The sequence below is a fragment of the Pipra filicauda genome, unplaced genomic scaffold (genome assembly GCF_003945595.2).
Source record: "Pipra filicauda isolate LSUMZ 115617 unplaced genomic scaffold, ASM394559v2 scaffold1_size10287979_pilon, whole genome shotgun sequence".
In the NCBI taxonomy this organism is placed as follows: domain Eukaryota; kingdom Metazoa; phylum Chordata; class Aves; order Passeriformes; family Pipridae; genus Pipra; species Pipra filicauda.
The window spans coordinates 2,915,006-2,937,043 of record NW_024104310.1 but is presented as its reverse complement, the minus strand read 5'-3'; the positions used below and the strand labels follow the sequence as shown (position 1 = coordinate 2,937,043).

The 22,038-nt window shown below is 40.2% G+C and overlaps 1 protein-coding gene across 8 annotated transcripts in view; it reads right to left on the bottom strand.

Moving 5' to 3' along the window:
- Positions 1-21,816, bottom strand: part of ARHGAP12 (Rho GTPase activating protein 12) — a 75,983-nt gene extending 54,167 nt beyond the window's left edge. For 2 of the 8 annotated variants that reach the window (XM_039380718.1, XM_039380719.1), the window contains exons 1-3: positions 20,712-20,766; positions 19,631-19,715; positions 14,010-14,758 (exon numbers count right to left, since the gene is read on the bottom strand). In XM_039380718.1, coding sequence (XP_039236652.1) covers positions 14,010-14,675 — 666 coding nt within the window. In that variant the 5' untranslated portion in view covers positions 14,676-14,758; positions 19,631-19,715; positions 20,712-20,766. Of the gene's footprint in view, positions 1-14,009; positions 14,759-19,630; positions 19,716-20,711; positions 20,809-21,795 lie in introns of those variants that run through there. The other 6 variants (XM_039380715.1, XM_039380720.1, XM_039380721.1 and 3 more) reach the window with 5 other exon arrangements.
- Positions 21,817-22,038: the final 222 nt, after the last annotated feature.

Here is a 22,038-nt window from a genome sequence, read left to right as displayed (position 1 = left end):
ATCTCTGTCACATCCCTGCTCACCATGCAGACTGTCTGTGCAGACTGCCCAGTACCAAGCTGGGAAACAGGAAAACAGTGACCCTTCCCACTTTTCCCATGATTATAAAGACAAATTCGCAACTTACTAAAAGCAAAATAAACTGACATAATTGAATTGTCTTTCTGCCACGCAACACCATTTTTCACTGCTGACAACTAAAACTGAAAATCATCCCAAGCCCCAGATATCAAAGATCCATTCTGATTTATCAGTAAATGAAGAAGTTATTAAACTGCCATTAAAAAGAAAAAATACTGCCCCTAAAACAAAAGGCAGAGAGGCAAAAGAAAAAGTCAGATTTGGATACCTGACACCAGTCCTCTCTGAAACTTACTCCTGATGATCCCAGCAAAAGAGGCCACAGTAGCACACACCACGCACATCTCCTGTGCACTGTGTACTCCAGATTACAAAGCACATTCTAAAATATCAGGGGTGAAAGGTAATCTAAATTTAAAAACCTCAAACAAACAAGTTCTGTGACATTTTTTCAACTGAAGTAAGCCTTATAGAGTCTTCTGACAAATGTAAAACTTTTGACAAAATTTAGAGAGTACGTTTAAATGAACTAATTATACAGATGCTTTTGTTGTCAGGCATCTAATTTATATAAAACGTTAGAATTTAAAATTATGTCAAAAGCTTTCATGTAAGAAGACCTGCATTAGGAAAGACACAAGTTATCAGCACTTAGTACACAGGAATGCATTTATGGTACTCGTTATACAGCATGAGGGAGTTCAGAAAACGCTGTCAAACTTCATTAAGAGGAATGTTATGCTACTCAAAATTACTAAAACATTCCAGGCTTTTTTGACTGTCCTATGCAATAAAGCAGACCTATTAGCAGTACATTATAGCTGAGATAGCAAGAATTTGCTAATAGTTTCATGCTGATTAAGCAACAGGCAGTCAGCGGTGCCCTGTGCTCGCCACTGCAAGTGCGGCCCTCCCCCACGCTGCTGAATTATAATTCTGTGCTCAGCATTCAGCGGATCAGCTGGAGCCACCAGCCTTTAGAGAACATTCTCATTGAAACTACAAGTATAATAAAGTATGGCAGCACTATCTGCCAAGCTACTGGGGAAAAAAATGCTTTTAAGGACATGTATGTTTTAAAAATCTCTACCCTAGAGCATATAGTAAAGTCGAGCACATGAAGCTGTTCTTGAAAGCTGACAGAAAGCAGCTGTTCATCTGCAGAAAACACAGGTTGAATGGAAGCTGAAATTTCTGGGGATCTCCAAGAGAAACATATACTGGGCAAAGGGCATGTTATTTTTCTACAATGGTCATCAGTAAATGACACACCTTTAGATATCTGTTGTATTGTTTGATGATTTAGCTAAAACAGAGTATCACAAACAAGTGACATTTAAAGCATTTCTATTTCAGGAAAAACAATTAATTTGCCATGAATAGAACAGCCAGAAAAACAAATGTATTTAAAATTACTGTATACAAGAATATTTTGTCATTGACTTCTACGCTGTTTTCTAGCAACATTTCCTTTGAGCTCCTCTCAAAAGGTGTATTATAGCAACTGCAGACATTGTAGGAGCTCCGGGTTCCAGGTCCCATGAGGGCCTGTAGAGTAAAAGTGCTGAAAGCTGATCAGTGTACTGCCCAGAGACCTTTCTACAGCACAGCTGTCAATTCATAGAGCTTATTCTTCCTATTGACTGTTAAAATTTTGCTGTTCACTCACATCCAGTACAACAGTTATATTAAAAACATAAAGCTTATTGGGAAAATTTAAATACCTGAAGAGGCTCTAGGCTAAGATTACTCCAAATGCTTTTGTCTTCACAAGAGCAGCAATTGAGTAGAGAGGGTGATTAGCTGTATCTTCTAAATAATACTTATTGGAAGTGTTATAGCCGTGCTCTTTAGATTGCCATTGAAATAGGGGATTAGAGGACGGGCAAGCAATCTGGCACAGCAACAGTGCAGCAGTGGTAACAAACCTACAATGAAGCCTCAAGCTTCAAGATGAGCCTTGCAGCCATCAATCCCCTCAGAGGAACACAGCGAGATGTTAAACAGCTAAGCTCCGCTAAGAACACCTGCTTCACATTTTAGAATATGGATTCATCCCTTCTGAGCAGAAACTGAAGTTTTATGCCACCTTTTGCCATGGCAGCACAGAGCTTTTTGCCATACTAGCTGGCATACCAGGACAAAATGCATCTAGGAGCAGCAAGAAGTTACAAATATCAATTAAAAAAAAAGTCACTTGTCACAAAGTATGCCCTTAATGAGATTCTTAGCATAATATGCTCTTATGAGAAGATTCCCCCAACAAATTATTTGGACCAAGAAGCTGATTGATGGTTTTGGCAGCTTGTTTTCATAAGCTTCTTTCTCCACATAAATCTTTGCTCAAGAAACAGTGAAGATTACAGATGATAAAAAAGACATTTTCACACACTATTCATCATTTTTAACACACATAAACATAATTTCAGTTAACAAGTAATCTTTTAAATTGTTAAATTAAAATTAGATGTCATGCTCCCACTTATTCACTTAGCTCATTATTAAAATAGATATCTAAAATTTCATTTATTTAAAATCAAAACTCATTTTCACCTGGCAGCTTTCAACCAACAGTCAACACATTAAACCTTCCTGTCTTTAAAAACCACCAGTCCCTGTACTAGATTATCCTTTATGAAATCTGCATTCAGATCCAGTATCCTCTCACATGTTTACTGTGTAACACTGAATATAATTAGTGGGTTCCGTGACAGACAGCAAGATTTTGTACAAGGTGCAAGACAGTCACTGTATAACAACTTAGAGAAGAGATTACAATTTCATTTTCAAAGGAGTCTTTGGTATTTTAGGACACTGTATTTCTTTGACATCCTCACTGTCTCCCAGTACATCGGAATGGGACATTCACCAGCCTCCCTGAAGCAATCAAATCTTAAGGCAAAAAGCAATAGATGGAAAACATGCCTGACATTAAAATGAATGTACTTGTTGTTTTTCCAATACTTCACATGTGTTTTGTGTTGAAAACTCCTCTGACCAGGAAAAAAAAAATACTTCTGATTTTGGCACTTATGGAAATAAAGTTCACAGCTCCACTGGACAAATATTTAAAAATTAAATTTCCTTTACAAGTTGGGCTTTTAACAGGCTCTTTACATATTGTCACCTCCAGTACACATACCTACATCAGCTGTTTAGTTTGCATGTTGAAGTTTCTAAATAAACCATAAAAATCCCACATATATTAACATCTATCACTTATACTGGAGGGAAGAGATACATAAAGAATTAAGACAAAATGTCACAAGTAATTCTAAATTCACAAGACATTGTCTCCACAATATATATGCTCCAGCACACAAGCAAAACTTTCAAGTTTTGTTAGGGCTGCTTGAACCACCTCAAACTCATGTATTTTAATGACTTAGGACAAAGAAGATCTACTACTACATCATGTATAACATTTTTGTCTGTTAATGAAGGATAAAGTAGAAAGCCAAGTCTCATGCCAGAGAAGACATACAGAGAACACTAAATCAAGACTTCAGTTTAAAATTATGCCTTAAAAAACATAATACAGTGAACAAAGTAAGTGTCAGCAGTTGGCATATTTATATACATCATATTTATATATTTATATAAGAGGTGCTTCAAATTTTGAGCAAAGCAGGAATATTTTCCTTAGTAGCTGTTTAAGACCACGCAAAGAAAAGCCTGTACATAATTATGCCATGGTGCTTCTAAGATATTTTTTAATTTTCAACTTTTAACTGAGCTAAAATAGGCTACAATAACTCTACTTCTAACACTACGATCCTGTTTTACAAAAGTATGTCGAATAGTAGGATGAATATTTTTAGAAATACATCCAACCTACTGTGCATAACTTCAAGAAGTTAGAGATATTTGAAGATCACTTCTGAGGGTTTTTTTAAATGTTGAAGGCAAGTAAGTACACAGTTGTACATTTGAAGACATCTCATAACCCCAGAAATACTCAGCCATGGGCTATTCGTACTGCTTGCAGCAGAACTAAGCAAGCAATAAAATTGTTATGGGAATCTCAACCAGGTTTCATCTCTTTTTCCCCCCTACAACTAAAAAAAAGTATTTGTTCTTTGACTGTATTTCTCAGTCTGTTTCTCTCTACTTGCAGACAGTTTGTTGGCACCCAGTTTCAGGGCAGAAAGCATGAAACAGTCAGCCATGCATTTCTCCACTTTTTCTTCCCCTTTATTTTCCTTACACTAGCAAGAATGTCTTTCATTTTTAAGAACAGCTATTTCTGCAATTCAGTATCCAAAGCAAATAAGTATCCCTCTGTCACTTTATTTCATGTTTCAACATTCAAAAAGATGTTAAAACAAAGTAAGTCTGCAACTACCACTTTACCTCAATGAAATTAGACATTAAACCAGCAATTTTTGTTTCAGATGACAGTTAAGAAGACACAAAAAGACTTAGTATTTGTGGAATTTTATTTACTTTACAGTTTGAGGCTGTATTCAAGCCCAGATCCAGCCATACCAAGGACAACACAGAGGCCTGGCTTGGCACTCAAATCGCTGTTTAACATAATACTTTGAGAAGCAAAGCAGCAGTTTCTGGACAGAGAGTAAGAAGCCACTGTGAGAAGATGATGTCAGAGCAGGATAAGCATATGGAATTCCTGAGACCACCTCTAGGCACAGAATTTAAATGTAGCTCTTCACGCTACAGTCAAAAACTTTCCTCAGAAAACCAACTGCAAAGAAAGAATGTGTCAGTGTAGTATCATCTTACCCCACAGCGTTCTCTTCAGTTGTTTTAATAAAGAGCATACCAAAGACCTGCAGCAGCTAGAAAGCACTGTCTTACAGCCCCCACAAATGCTGTACAGGGTATCATCACACCTTAAGTTTGGACACAATCTGCTGAGGCTTTACATAAGAAGATTTACATAAGAAGAAAATAATAAAAGAGTTTAGAGCTAGATCTTTGCCTCAGCACTTGGGATTTGGGGTTTTCTGTTTTTCCATAAAAGAACAGAAGGGAAAAAAAAAAAAACCAAAACCCCAAGCCCAAGCAGATGTAGTTTATATATATATAATTAACTGAAAAGTAAACAAAAATTAAAACTTACACCTTGGTGCATCACAACCCACAACCTGCTATAGGAACAAGTGCTCTCAACCTTGGGAAACAGAGACAGGTGTCTCTGTGATTGAAGTACGAAAAAATAACAGGAAAAAGTATCTGAAGTTTTACTTCCCTCATCCTGTATGTTGTGTCTTCTTAGGCAGTCACATGACCTTCAGGTTGGCAAAGGCAAGAGGAAGGAAAGCAAGTGGAGCTGAAGGCTGTAGCTTGTTACTGAGAAGGCTGCACTGGACGACGGTTTAGGAGCTGCCACGGGCACAAGCGCGAGCAGATGAGCTCAGCGAGTGAATGAGAGATGAGCAAAGGGTCGGGAGGACAATGCTGTGTGACCACGGGGCCACGGGCAGGGCCACACTGCCTCTTCTGAAGCGCTCAGTATTCAGCTCCCTGCCTAAAGCAAGGCAGCCACAGAGCCTGGCTGTGAATATCTCGCCTGGGAGGAGGCGATGCCGTCCTCTGGCAAAGCCCGGGGGCGTGAGCACGAAGGAGTAACACACTACGTGCAGTATGAAAAGTACAGAGCCCCAGGGTAGCGTGAAAATGCCACTGAAAGTTAGAGTGCAGCACCTGGGAGGGATGATAAGAACAAAGTCACAGCCAGGACAAATGGACTTACTTGGAGGACAGAAAAGAGTACTGATGAGTACATCTCATGGGGTTTTCATGAAGGAGCTTAAAGTTGGTAGCCACACTCTATGATGTGCATCTCAAGAGCAAAGTGCTATCAAGAAACAGAACAACAACCCCTGATTTTTTTTGTATCTCATATATATAATTGTATGTAGAGAATATATGTATATACATATATACACATGCACATATATAGTTCCCTATGTCTAAAGCACAATGCAGCTATGCATGACATATTATGACGTGACATGTTAACATCTATTAACTTTTTCAATTGGATGTAGATAACCAAGAATTGATACGGATAGTGCCAAGCATGTTGATAGATCATCAGTGGCAAGGGGAAAGCACCTTTATTCAATTTCAACAGGAAAAGCAGTCAAATCAAAGTTGCTCAAGAACCTCATATTTAGTGTTACAACACTTTAAGGCAGGATAAAACTTCTTCTAAATACTTAAAAGATAAACAATGGCTAAGTGCAATACTATAGAGTTTCTGTTGTAGCATGAATAATTTCTAGACAATGTCCTGGCAATCTTTCAAGGCCTCTGGAAAAGAAAAGCATATACAATACTCCTGGATATGTTGAACAAGCAGTTGAGAGTGTAGAAAGTTTGTTAACTGTATTTTTGGTTTTATCAGACACAACATTTTATTACAGTATGTCTTTACATAAGCATATTTGTTGCATGTGTGTCCCATCACATCAATGACACTAAAAAGTCAGTCCATCAGATTTGCTGACTTGGCACTAGACTATGACTGCTCAAGTTGCAATAAAGGGCAACGGATGTGCTCATCACAATATCACATAGGCCAGCACCACCATCTCACTGCTGTACTGAAGTAAATATTTGTATTTACTTCAGGTGGTGACTAGAGCAGCAAAGTGACTCAACTGAACAATAATCCACAAAAAGCAAAAGATGAAACTGTGTACACTAGACATGTCCAGAAATCATAAACAAAACTCTGCTCTTCAGCACTGTGTTTAAACAAAACACAGGGAAGTTGCTTAATTTAACTAGATAATCTGAAGATCATCCAGAAGCCCTAGGTAAACCATTAAAAAAGGGAACAATTAAAACTATGTTAATTAAATTCAAAATGTAATATATAATTTCAGATTCAAAACAGGAGCAAGTAAGATTCTAATCATGATTTTGATTACAAACAGAAGTTGAAGACAGATAATGTAACATCAAAACCCAACATAAGCAATAACCTTAACTCAGACAGCTCTTCAACTTCTAGCTTTCATTTACAAAACTTTTATCAGAGAACTAGAATGAATTAAAATATAGACTCTGAACACCTATGCCAGTCTTCACAGCATCATTGTACACAAGCTCCAAATCTCTGTCAAAAGAATTTACAAAGACAAGACAAGCAGATAAAAAACGTTGAAAGGAAAAAATACCAAAATTAAGGTTGCTTTAGTTCTCAACAATCTCTCAGCCATGTCAGCAACAATAAGCACATTAACAACTTAAAAAATCGGGAGTCCTCTGTATGCAGCACCAAATGTGTACTGACTATCACAGAAGGTTTTTATGAAGCCTTCACAGAACTATTCCATGTCTCTGCTCCTACTTTTCACCTCTTCTACAATATTTTCAGCACTATTATCTCCTTTTCAAGATGAGAGAAGCTGGCAACTGCATGCTATTTAGAATTCAGAAATACCATTGAATTAGCATGCTGCATTTCTGTTTTGCTCCATTTCCTACTACTGACATTCTCCATGCTTATTTGATTGCTTCTCTGCACTAACCTATCACTTTCATAAAAGAATCTACTACAATAGAACTAAAATCCACTAGAAATCTACTGTCTTTCCCAAGAACTAGCTCAGAAGCCATATTAAGATAGGCTAAATTCAAAATTGATACATGTAAACTAACAGTACGTTGTCCAGTTACTCACCATCGCAAAAGTGATCTGAAAATCTTCAGTTCATGCTATCCTAAAAGACTGCTTTGGTCAAAAGTATTGTTCTTATCATTAGAACAAACTCCACATAAAGACAAAACCCATTTCTCTCAATCATTTTTAAATCAAACATACCTGGCAGGGCACGTCAGAGAAATATCAGCTGTTTGGATACTAGATATGCATAGATTTTACTTTCTTTTTTTTAAGCACTAATGTCTATTATTCCAGAGAGCTGTCTAAAGAAAAGGAAAAAAGCGTTCTGTATTTTGTTCTACCGAGTCATACGTTCCCCACCGTTTTGTCACGCTGCTGTGAAACAAACGACACTTTCTTTAGCATTCTACAGAATAACAGCACATTTGTTCCATAGGCAAGCACTGCAATATTAAACAACTGCCTAGATCACAACTAGGTAAAGACATACCAAATGCAGTTGTTTATATCCAGAGTTATGTGAGAGAGCAAGATATGATCAAATATTCTCAAACAGCCTCAAACAGAGTTTTATCTACTACAAAGTCTTTTCTATGTCTGGAGGTTCCCAACTTAAAATGACAGAAGCACTGCCAAGGGAGAACAAGCAAGTCCCCAGTATCTCCAGCTGCTTTCAATTTAGAAAGCAGCAAGACAAAACACCCATTCCTTTTCCTAGGGCCACTTTTCTGTTTAAGCATTTACTCCACCACCTGTAAAGATTCTGTCCTCACCCTGCTGAGGCTGGCACTTTGCACTAATTCAAAAGAAAAGGCAGGTGGGACAGCAGGCAACAAGACTCATATTGCACACTCGAAATTACACTTTTCTAGATAAAAAGAGAAAAAATCAATTCCATATTATGACCCTTATTCCTTAGGCAGTGCAGCTTGAGCTTCATTTGAGCTGGTAAGTAATTCTAGCAGGATGAAAGGGAGAAGTTTATTCATGTAAGTTGAAGTCTTGGAAGTTCCACTTTATCGTTTTCTGCATGAAATTAAAGTAAATAGGGGTGAAAAGTCAAAAGACTGCGTTGGCACTTGCAGAATTTTAATCGTGCTCTAGATGTTTGTTTCAATTCTAAAAGCTCAACACGAAACTGCACGTAACAAGTAGATCTGTACCTTACTCAGCTGAGCATTCAAACACCAGCATTAGAACAACTAAAACCAACCTGTCTCGCAGTTCACAATTTTTTGACAACTGCCTGACACAGGTAATACTTGTGTTTGTTGGGCTTTTTTAAAAGAAGGTCAATCTGATTTGCAGCAGGGACGTTCAGAGGGGTATATGGGATACGTACGGGCAGTGTTCATGGGACACGGTGGCTTCTCATTTTAGGGCATCTAAATTCAGAATTACTCACTCAGACTGAGAGGGACAACTATCTGCTATCTGACTTACATATTAAAAATACTGAGACCAAGCTGATCACAAACAGCATCACTGTAAAGTGAAACTATCCAGACCTGTTGACACTAGGTAGGAAAAAAAAAAAAAAACAAACAACAACAAAGACACACAAAGCCAGCCAGGAAAAGTATTCTTTAATGTCATCTGCCTAGAACCTTTGAGTTACTGATGTAACTTAGCAAACATTTCAAGCTGTTTACAAAGTTCTGGCTGAAGTTACTGTAATTACAAAAAAAAAAATTTAATTAATGTTTTATAAAACTCAAACTATAAAGCTTTTAGTTCCTTGTCATTGAAAGTTATTCTTCACCTCATTATAATAGTCTTATTTCAGCATTTAGCACCACTATAATAACAAATACTGATTTTAGGGAGTTAAGAGATTAAAGGATGGTACTTAAAGCATAATTCAAAATATTACATTATACATGACACCATGAATCTGCAAATATGCTCAGTTTTATTAAGAAAAAAGTTCTTGTATGCTTCCTTGATGCTGTCAAATTATTTATCTCTTGAACAAGTGAATGAGGAAAATAACAGCATGAAATTTCCTATCATTGAAGCAAACTAATTCTGGGCCTCACAAACCAGTGATAGCCATTTATTTTAGAGGTTTAATATTTGACCAGCAAGGCAATCTAATACTAATCATTTGCCACCAGTCCTTAAACTAAGTGACAAAACCAAGAATGCCAATATCTCCAGAAGATCTGCTCTGACACTACAGAAACACAAAATATTTTGTTTTCTTGATTAAAAAGTTACAGCAATCCCAAAGAAAACGCAAAGGTAAGACAGGAAGAGCCCTTTAAGATCTTTACTATTCAGAATTAATCAAAGCAAAACAGTCATCCTAGTGATAATCCCCTTTAGTGCTTCACAGTTTATGCAATAGTCAATTACTAAAGAGGATGAAAGACAGAACAATCTTTGCAAATAGGTCACTGTCTATATTTATAATGATTAAAACCAGCCTGCTACTAAAAGTAACTTTTAATAAGCATAAAAAGTAACATTAAGACCAGGCATGTATTTACTCTTAAATATATACTATGTCTCCTGTGACAGAAGAGGAGGTAGCACTGATCAGACACAAAGTTATTTCCCATAGGTCATGCATTAGCATTGCTGAAAGCAGACTCTAATTTCTTTCTGTAACAACTTTATTCCAAAGTATTATCCTCAAAGATAACACTTAAATATCCTGGACATGATCTCTGAACTTACCCAACTCTCTCCCTGTCTGCACACCTTCTCTCTCAAAACTTATTATTAGATTTTACCTGCAAACTCTGCCCAAGGCTGATTTCAAGACCATTTTAAATGTCTTCTACTTTTGCTTCATCTTTTCCTGCCTGTTTAGGCATGCCTGAACATGTAATTTTTTTTTTCTTCAGAACAATTACTGAGGTCTCTCCTACTGCATATTGCTGGGACCTCCCATCTGCTTCTTTCAAGTACTATCCATATCTGCTGAAGAATTCCTCTTGCAAAATTTTCTTTTCCCTCGCATTTCCAGCACCTCTGAGTATTTTTGACCTTCCTAGGGGATCAGCACATCACACCTGACAACAGTTTCCTAAAATTTTATTGAATTGCATGGATTCTCACACCTTCAAGTGACACCATCATGTCAGTGATTCTTACACCCAGCTGTGCATTCGCTCCTGAACCATTTCATTCAGTTCCAATTCTACCAGCAGTTACTGTCTCCACCAGAGATTTAAATCTGGTTAAATTGAAACTTGTTTCCTGTCAAGCCCTACTTCCTCTAATTACCTCCAGCCTTCCTAGTCCATAAACTAACATGACTCTTACAATGCCTTATGCACCACAGTTGCACCCAATAGTGGGAATTTCTTTGCATAAAATGTGAAGAATGTTCATTTCCCAGTCCTGAGGTTTCTCTTAACCAGATCCTGTGCCACATCTCCATTAGCAAATACTTCTGCTCACACTGCCACCTCTCTATCCTTCATTTCATATATCTCATCTGCTAAAAAAAAAAAAAAAAAAATCTTTCTTTTATGCAGTACTTTGGAGGCTCTGGATTTTCCAGGATTTCCACAGCCAGCATGCCCATGAGCTCAAGACTGTACAGTTGCAGAACCTGCACTTCATTACTGCAAAGGAGAAGGAGGATCATCTTCTGGGAATAATGTAACCACCTCTTAGAAGAATCTCCTAACAGAAGCATTCCTCTGAAAACACACTGAAGGTTGGGCCAAAGCTGAATACTATCACCTCAATACCCCCAAAAAAATTACCCACACAAAGGTATTATTAGTAAGGTCATTCTAGCTTCTAATCTTACAAATTTAAGAGAAAACACCTGTAGCTTAAGAGTTTATTACAATGCAGACTGCATAAAACTGAACTCTACAGCAGGCAGGGGAGGGAGAAGCACAGTCAAGTCTTGTGAAGTGAAATCCTGTTTATGCGTGAAAGCCGGGAACTTGATGTTCTCACTACAGACTAAGAGCAATAAAAACAGCTTTCTGAGCCATTAATTTCTGCACAGCTGATTTCTACTAAACAATGCTCATTATTGAAAGAATTCTAAAAAACCGCCAGGCTGTTCCAGTGAGAAGCCTGGCACTCCGAATATTTAGACTGAGCTAACGGTGACATCAGTGCTACCACTGCTTTAATCCCCACGGCTACTAAATGTCAAACATTTTCATTGTATTTAAAGAGCTTGTGATTACGCACAATGAGATTAAGTTACAAAATAAGACGAACTGCAAGGCACAGCGAGCACCCGCGCTCTCCTTGCCCTAGACTGCGATAATGGCAAGTTCTTCAGCAACATCAGTCAGAAACTGCCACAAGTTTTCCACAGCCCAAATCCGGGATTTTTAGCATTTATTTTTAAGCACTGTGAAAACTCCCCTCTTCAGACCTTCCATAACCCAGTGAAGTCTACAGTATGTGCATTGCTGCCCCGTTTAAATCCAAAGTTATAAATTGGTTGAGTACAGTGGGGCAGGGTGAGAGAGGGGAGAAAGGTGAAAAGATTAAGTGTCACTGCACCAACAGGCACAAAGTCCAGTGAAAACTGAGCAGCAGGCCATATATTTATTATTCACAAAAGACACCCATGTAATATTAATTCCATCTACTTTAGAGAAGGAAATGCATCAAATTATATCAACACAGAAGAAGGAACTGTCCCAACATGCAATATAAATTTTAATGTGGTAAACTATTTAAAGTAGGATATACTTTCTAAGCATTCCTTAATATTCTCATAATCTGTTTGGCAATCGATTACTATGGCAGTCAACAGGCCAACACATGCTTCTAAAATAAATATCTAATTATCATTTTATCGTTCCAACTGGCTCATATCAACTACACTGAGCTAGGACAGTGCTGTAAAGAAAGTGTAAGAAAGCTCATTGGTATACAATTGGTAACTCATTGCATACAAAAGACATTATTGAAGAAAAGAAATTAAATTCAGCAATCGTATTTATTCCTTCTCTGGGGGCAGGGGAGTGAAGCTAAAATAAAATTATCATGAAATATACAAATATTAGAGGCATATTGTCCCATAACTAGAGAAACTCTGAATTTCAAGAATGAGGCCAAAAATATAGTAGGATATTGAAAAACCAATGATTCTAAGTATTTCAATAAATATATATGAGCTCATACAGTTCAAGACTACATAAATCACCTAATAAATCTTCTATCTTTAAGATCTTCCTACACTGACTCATTCCTAAGCAGATTTGTCTTCATTGTGTCTTATCTTACTGATTCACAGCTCTCAATGGTTTTCAATTTCTAAAGTTAGCATCAAGTTTGACTTGAGATCCTCTGGTACTCTGAATACATGCTGCCAAGTGGAATTTAACCAAATCAGTTTTACCCAAGCAACAACAGTTTCAACAACAGTTCCACACTACAGAGTAAGAAAGTTCAAGACCAGGGAGCGTTTAAAAGAACTTAAAATAATTTAACATCTCCCTACAGAAAGATGGGGGAGGCAGATGTGAGGTGGGGGAATTATCTACATACACACACACATATATAATTATGTGTATGTACACATACATCACTGGTTTAAGAACAAACCTGGATTACAACACACTAATTAACTTGGTTACCAGTACCAGAAGTGACCTGATTAAGTCAGTTCTAATCTTTTGGTGGGGGCGGGGTAGGCCTGTTAAAAAAAACAATAAAGACTGAGAGAAACTGCTTTACTAAGGACAAAGGCCATCAATGCTCAGTTTTAGCCTGAAGTAGGAGTACACCATTCCTGAGATTCTTCCATACTAATTAACAAACTCACATGTTTTGAGTTTTAATCTAGAGTAAAGTTGTGAGAAGCGGAATTGGCAGGGCTGACTCATTAAAAAAGTCTACAAATAAAATAATCAAGCCAGAAATTAAACTCCATGAAAATCTTAAGTGTAACATTTTAAAACTATTAAACCCACTCATAAATTAATTTACAGCTCTTATGCTACCTATACACACCTAGGAAAAATTAACAGTAACTAGCACTGTTATTTCAACAAGCCAAGTAGTGAGGAGTTACAGCAGTAGGCTCCCTTCCTCTGAAAGAAAATATAACCCAAATTCAGTGTCATATCAAAACAATCTTAATAAAGAAAGAACAATAGCGTTTCTGTAACTTTCAATCACAGTATAATGTAAATGGAATTCCCAAAGCACAGTAATTCTGCAAGGACTAGAGCTATACTCATCAACTGTTCAGATTCCAATAACAAGTTCATGCTGAGAGAAGACATTTTTACTTCCTCTGAATTTATTAGCAATAAATCTCAAAACAGTAGCAAGCAATTACGGCAATAATGAGAGAAAACAAATCACATACAGGGGCCATTTTTTAGCTTACCTGTGCTTGTTCCGTGGAGCTACTACTGAGTTCATCTCCAGACTCTGAATCTTGGTGAATTTTTTCTGAGCCTTCTCCTGCTGAATCACAAGATTGTTCATGCAAAAAGCTGGTCTTCTCTATTTCCAAGAACTCTGGGCATGGGAAATGACCCATGGAGATGGTTCTAAACTGATTGGAAACCTTGGGAGATTGCAACTCGTTGTTAAGTTTTCCATTGTTTTGGGTAAGGTCCAGACTCAAACCAAGAGTTTGAGCAGGGGTACTGTTCGGTCCCAGATTTTGATTGGCATCTCGAACTAAGCAAGACACTTGAACTGGAGATTTTCCAAAACTAGAAAGCTCTGGTGACTTATTCACATTTTCTGTCGATCTCTGTAATCCATGTGTCAACTTCAAAGTGTTATTTGGCAGCATGCTTGCCTGCTTAACAGGTGGCATCAGTGCTTTTCGGGGTATTTCCTTCACGTACTGTGCTGGCACATAAAAGGGTTTGGAATTTTCGTCTCTTTTGACCTGCCACCAATCATCATTAGTTTTTTTCACTAAGATGTATTTCTCCCCTTGCTTAATCACAATTTTCTTGTCCTTGGCCTCGTACTCATAGTCGTACTCCACTTGAATGTACAATTGTCCTGGAAGGATCTTTCCACCCTTATCAGCCATTTCTGTTTGAAAAGATTTCACCTTTTCAGGCAAAAGGTAAGCAACATTCTGTTCCAGTATTATTTTCCCGTTAATAATCAGAGCTGTAAGACAAAAAGCGTATATGCAATAAAGTGATTGTTTAAGACAACTACAGGAGAAAATAATTTCAAAAGTAATCCTGCCTATGTCAACCTTAGACTAATTAATTGATGGAAAAGTGCAGTATTTTCAGATATCTCTCCTGGTGATGAAACAGAAAAATCAGTAGAACAGCTGCCACCGATTTAACTCTCCTATTCACACAAGTCTCCTGCTATCAAATGGCTTGTTATTTCTTTTACTAAATAAGGTTGATTGATCATCAGAGGTTTGGTGGGAGGACTGGTCTGAGTCAATCTCTTGCTCACACACAGGCTTAATTTCTTCACGAAACTGTGTTACTACACTGATTTTAATCAAAATAGTCAAAAGAAGACTATTATTCCCTTATTTTGATTCCTCTTTCAGTTCAGGACTTCCTTCAGAGTGCTCAGCATTCCTTACAGAATCCCTTCAATCTTCCTGCAGTGCTACACCCCAGTCACTAGGTTCAGAATGTACTGGCAATCCCTGACCCACATGTGTTGCAGGCCCCAGAGAGCCTGCTCACCTTCTCACTGGAGCAGGAGACAACCGGGGGTTGCATGACCCACGCTGCCTAAGGCTGCAGGTCATGTTGCCTTTTAAACAAGTGGTATAATCACTTTTTCTTATTCATTTATCTAAATTGCTACTATAACTGCAACACCCAGAATCATGGTAGTATGAGATAAAAGTATTCAACATTTCCCAAATACTTTGGTTTCATTGGTTTAAATTCTGTATATTAAGTTTGCTCTTAAGAGAGCTTTTTGTGATACTTAACTCATAGAAAACCTGATCTAACCAAAGATTTAAGGGTTAAAACTGAAAATGCAAACAAAAACCTCAACAGTAATAAAAAAGGACTATGAACCAAAACTAAAATGGATAATAAATGAAAGGATAATAATACATGAAAATTTTTAAAAGTACTTTCAGCACCTTATAATCCAGACAACTGCATCCACACCCATGAATTACAAGTTCTCTCTATTTAATCATGTAGCACTAATGTCAGAATTCATGAGTGGATAAGCATCAGTCTTGCCAACTTACACTGAACAAAACATAGTAAATTAACATGAAAGATGTGATTTTTAATCTTGAAAAACAACGCATGAAAGTAAATGGAAAGACCTCCAGCATTCACAGAGAACATAGGAAAATTCAAGTAAAATGCTGCCACATTTAATCTTATAAAGATTAACAAACACATCTTTTCATTTTTAAATCCATGCTTAATGAATAAAAAAAGTTATGTAGAAACTTGTAGCTCTGCAAGTTAAGACTTTATGATGAGATTTGTAGCATTTACCCTGCCACAGAGGGGAACTAATGCAATTCTATGCAGGCACACACATGCAGAGTGAACTCAGTTCCTAAACAGTACTACAGACAGAAATAACAAAAAAGAACTTCTGGGGAGAGCTAAAGCAGAAACCACTGAGAGTTCTTCAGTTTTCTTTTGCCACTTCTGTTATTTGATCTGAGCCTTGAAAAAAATACATTTGCCACATAACTTAGGAGAAAAAGTAGAAGGTAAAAAGCTAAAGTATGATGCCAAGACAGAAGTGCCCATCTTTAATATGTGTCTTTCTCTCTCTTGCATCCATCATCTTTTACTTCCAGAAAGCATTTCCTACAGGTAACTAGAAAGCAACCACCATTTACAGGACTCTAAATGGAATCACAAAGCCAGATTTACAATTTTATCGAGGACTTGGCAGAAGGAATGATGGTACCACATTCAACAAAGCTGACAATAGGAACACAAAGCAGTAGAAAAGAATGCCAGGATTCTGGTGTTTACTCTCTACCATAAAATGGTACGTTGACATTCATATTATTACAGTCTATTTGCAGCCTCGGTACAAAACAACTTGCTTACCTGCTGCTCTACATAAATAGATATTTTCAAGTGCAGCTCTGCAGTTGTTTAGCAACAATAGCAGGAGGTAAACATGAACAAATTGCAGCCATTCCCACTCTGTTCCTAGTTTTGGAAGCTCTGCCATGCAAGTGTTATTTTTTTCTTGTTACTAAACCAGACTTCTTGCAACACTTCTTCAAAGTTGTTACCAACACCTTTCATGGCTTCCAGGTCATATGCCAGAAAAATGCAAGTCTTACCGAGTTGCAGTCTACCTCAAAGCTCTGCTACCACAAAAGTTGAATATAGAGAAACAGTGAATGGGTCCTTGCCCTTTCTCTCACACAGAAACCAAAAACAGAACATAAGCCTCCCGTTTCCCACAGGGCTAACAAGTGTTTAAAAGCTTGAATTTTTCATTTCTCTTCTGCCAGTTCCAAATGACTATTTATTGAGAATGCATGCTTAAAATTTTTTCAAGACAGAGAGATTCAACAAGTTGCATTTTATGTTTAAAAAACCACAAAATTTTAAGAAATACTAGTTAAATAAAACAGAACCGCTACAAAAATAGTTCTATCCACTTCTGAAGTCAGTTTTGCAGTCTCATCCCTTTCCAAAACAACAACAAAAAAAGAAACAACAAAAATAAACAGCAGAAATTTTGTTCTTTCATCCAAGCTACAAAATTATCAAGTCAATAGCAAACATTTGGTAATGTTGAACATATGATCAAAAAGAGACAGGCTCTGTTCTGTGTTTGGCCAGAACACCAAAGCAGTTATACAAAGAGATCACATCATCAGGATCAAGAAAGGCTCTAATTCTCCTCCACAACACAGAAGAAAGAGATACCTATGGTATAGGTGGGAAATTAACCCTGTAGGTCTGCAAACAAATACCATGACCTTGATTTAATTCAAATGCATTAATTTTTATTTTGCTTGAATTTTTTTAATGCAGCTGTTGTGTCACGTACTCTATGTGCAGCACAGAGGATGGCTAATTGTAATGTCCTTTCATGAAGCTGTCTCAGAGAACACAGATTGAAGAGCCATGGAAGCCTTGATCAGACCTCCCCTATGAGGGGTTCACAATGAAGCAGGTGTGAATGCACAATATTGACATTTGGAGTACTGACTTCATTATGTTACTAATCAACAACTGAAGTGATATGGCTGGTCAGACCTTGTAACCTCACTGCATTTGTTTTCCTTTACAATTACCTGTAACGCTGATGGCACCCAATTTAGTAAAGAAGGTTGAAGAACCCTAATTAGAGGACAATAAGTATGAAAAATCATTTACTGTAAGCTTTAATACCTCAAATACAGTCTCAATATCTGATTAAGAGGTTAATAATAACAAATGGTCTCACTAGCAATGAAGACCTAAGAAAACTTATTCATGAACACCAAAAAACAGACTCAGGCCTCACTTTTATTCTAGTGAGGAAAAACCCAATCGCTACAGGGTAGCTAAGGTGGGCCACATCCCTATGTGGAAACATGAACCACGTCTTTCACGGAGCATTCACGCTGTCCCGCGAGAGAGGACACGGGTGATGACACGCACGGCCCCGGGTGCAGCAGCCCGGCCACGTCCGGGAAGCGATAGGCGAGCAGGTCTTCCACTCGAGGCAGAGATCCCTTCGGACTCCGACTGCCGATGGAACTGTTCCCACGTCTTACTCAGCTAAGGCTGAGTAAGGCTGGCAACCCTCGGTGTTCGAGAGGTCAGCTCCTCCCTCTCCCCCAGCACTCCGCCCGCGGGCGCCGCCGCGCCCCTGCCCTGGGCGGCACAGCCCGATCAGCTCCGCTCCTCCCGGGATGGCACAGCCCGATCAGCTCCGCTCCTCCCGGGACGGCACAGCCCGATCAGCTCCGCTCCTCCCGGGATGGCACAGCCCGATCAGCTCCGCTCCTCCCGGGATGGCACAGCCCGCTCCGCACTCAGGGCCCGGGGGCAGCTCTCCCCACAGGCGGGTGCACGCGTAGCACCAGGGATTCTGCATGCAAACATTTGCCTCTAGCTAGATTTCGTGTGTCCCCACAAAACGACACTGTGTTTATCTAGACCCGATGTGACAGCTTCAGCCACCCTCAGACAGGTAGGGTTCAGAGAGCTGTAGGGTTGCTCTGAGGTGAGCCTTTCCTAGGGCAACCCAAACCCCGCAGCAGCACCCTCACCTCCCTGTAGCGTCCAGTCTTAACTGCAGAATGATGCTCACTCAATTACCTTGAAACACAAGACCGTGTTTCCTTCAAGACCATTTACGTAAGACACAGTCTTGTAAGTATGATCATATATGATATATATACAGTTGGCTCATATATCGTATTAGATATGATCACTCCTAACTTCAGCATTATCCTAGAACTCAAGACTCCCCACCATCCCCCAAAAAATCAGGATTTAAGCAATAGGTATTTCATACCTCTCTCTTGAGATTATCAGGCACAGAGTATTTTCTTCTGATCTTCCAGAACCAGGTAACTGACTTGAGAAATACTAAAAATACTTTGTGATATTTCTTTTATTTTCCTCTGGGGAAAAAAACCCCTTACTCACTGTAGCTATGGAATTGTTACTTACTTTATAATACAAGAAGATAAGTTGTTAAAAACGCCACTATTAACTCATTGCCTTAAGTTTCTTTGTGTGACCTTGTTCACAGTGTCCTATAAAGCAGCAGCAGTTGACTTGTGTAATCTTTTTCCATTTTCAGCATCAAACTTCACCCACTGCTGAAATGAACCCTTCCACAGTGCTGATACAGAAATAAACTCAATTACAGAGGTTAAATTAAGATAAATTCTTAACAGTTCAGGCCAGATGAGATACCCTGGCTACAGCTCAATAGATTCCATGGTTCTGCTTCTCCCTGGGCAGTTTTCCTAAGGGTTCAGGCTGTACTCTGCACTGCCACTGCCTGGGAGACTGGTCCTACAATAACCTTGTCAGAATCCAACCCTATTCATACCTTTCTTCCCAAGGGGCACCACTCCTTGTCGAGCACACCTGACTCCTCAGCCAGTATTTTCATGCAGACCAGCCTTCACCGATGCCTGTAAGAACCACCACCCGCAAAGTGTTCATCTAGAACATGCAAAAGTTGTATAAAAATAGATGCAAACATGCAAATGGAAACAACGTATATAACCAAAACACAGACAACTTGCAAGCTTTATGAAAACAAGCTTAGCCCTTCACTGTTTTCTCAGAGATTACTAACATCAAGCAGTACCTGGGAGTAAACTACCTTCCGGGAGCTCACACGTCCCTAAACACTAACGGCATAATAAGTAAGCATTTAATAATTCCTCGTGACTCAGATATTGAACAAGTGATGCATTTCAAACAACTGTCAGGACAACTTTCCAGCCGGGCTGCAGCACCCCGCACCTCCACGAGCTCCCTACCGGCCCCGCTGGTTCCTCGGTGTGGGCTTTTGTTAAGTTGTTGACTCCGAGGGCCGGCCACAAATAGCGCGGCACACCCGCACCGACCCGCCCGAGGTGCCGCGCTCAAGTTCACACAAGGGCGCCAGACCCCCCCGGCCCGGCGGGGGCGCCCGGGAAGGGCCGCGGGGCCGCCGCTGCCTCCCTTTGTCTCCCGCAGGTGAGCGAGCGCCGCCCGCACACGGCGGCTCGGGCGGCCCTGCCCGGCTGCCCCCGGGCACGGCGGGCCCGCCGGCACTGCCCAGGTGCGGAGCTGCCTCCCGGCGCCGCCCGCGGAGCGGAGCCGCTGCCGCCGCCGGGGGCACTGCGGGGCGGCGCCGCCCGGACCCCTCGCGGGGCGCCGGGCGCGGGGGGCGCTCCCGCCGGCGCCCCGGGACTGGCCGAGAGGGCGGCACCGCACCGGGGGGCGGCACCGCGCCGGGGGCGCTGCGGCCGCCCTGCGCCGGCCCGGGCGCGGAGGTGCCACCGCGGGGCCACCCAGCCCTGCCCGATCGTCCCGCCGGCGGCCCCGCGCTCCTCCCCGCTCCCGCTCCTCCCCGCTCCCCCCCCTCCCCGCTCTCCTCCTCCCCGCGCCGGGCCGAGCGGCGCGGCACCACCGCTCACCTGCCGCCCCGGGCCCCGCTCCGCCTGCGGTCCCTCCGGTTCCCGCTCCGCTCCCGCCGCAGCCCCGCCGAGTGTCGGCTCCGGGCACGGCGGCGTCACCGCTCCGCGTCACGTGCCGGGGCGGGGCCGCGCGGGGGTGTGGCCTCGGGGGCGTGGCGGGGGCGGGGCCCCGGACCCCGAAATTGGGGATCGCACTGGGCATTCCGTCCGTCCCGCCGTCCGTCCTACTACACCCCCCTAAACCGACCCAATGCGGCCGCTACAGTGATACCATCATCATCTAATTCACACGGTGGTGTGAAACATCTCGGCCTTTCTGTCCCCAGTAAGAACAGCAGATGGAAAACAAAAACTGCACCCCTTCCTCGCTGCAAGTAAGGGTCGATCTGAGTGTTAAATAATGGATAACTGAAGAAACTATATTTTTTGAGTAATAAAATAAATAATAAAATAACTAATTAGTCCTTGTCTGTTACACCTTGTCAGTTACAACTTACTTGTTGTCTCTTGTTGTTAAAAGTATTCACACATTGTATGGGAATATTTAGGTGGCCTTCACAGCATTTTGAAATTATGAGTAATCTTATCTTTCTCCTTTAAAAAATGGCGTCTAGTTCTCTTGGTTGCAAAGATAACCTTGAAAGCATGAACTGACTGTAACTGATACAGCAGTATCTGAATGAATCTGCAAACATCCTGAAACAATGGCATGGAGACTGTAAACTGTCTGCACTCCATTAATCTAATGAAGGCTAATGCTGGCCTGACTTTTTCTTTGATTATTTTAACACGCGGAAGAAGGAAGGAGACAGTAAAATCGTCAGAAGGTGGAAAGAACAGGTTTGCTGACGGAAGGAAAGGCAATGGCAAGAAACCAGATGAATTCCAGTAAGAGACAGAGAGAAACAGACTCTTATTGAGGAAAAGATAAAAAATAACATCAATAGGCGTAATTGAACATGTGGACTTATTTTCATACTGACCCCCAATTCATACTGAATTTGCACTATCGATATTTTCTTGATGTCTCATAGCAGGTGTTATATGACAAACATGTAAGACAAGTAGTAAACACTGCACATACCTTATAGTTTTGCTTCTGTGTATCTTAGCCTGAATACTTTTGAGAATGTCTCCTTGACACACCAAGAATCATTTGACTCTGGGCTGTCTGTTTACAAAAAAAAACATTATTAAAATTCTGTTGATGTTGTGAGGCTGATACCACTGTCACACCTACTCCTTCAGCAGTTATTCACAGTCTTCAAGAACAAACTGGAGACCAGGATTTCTATTGTAAGGGAAATAACATCTTGTATATGGATGT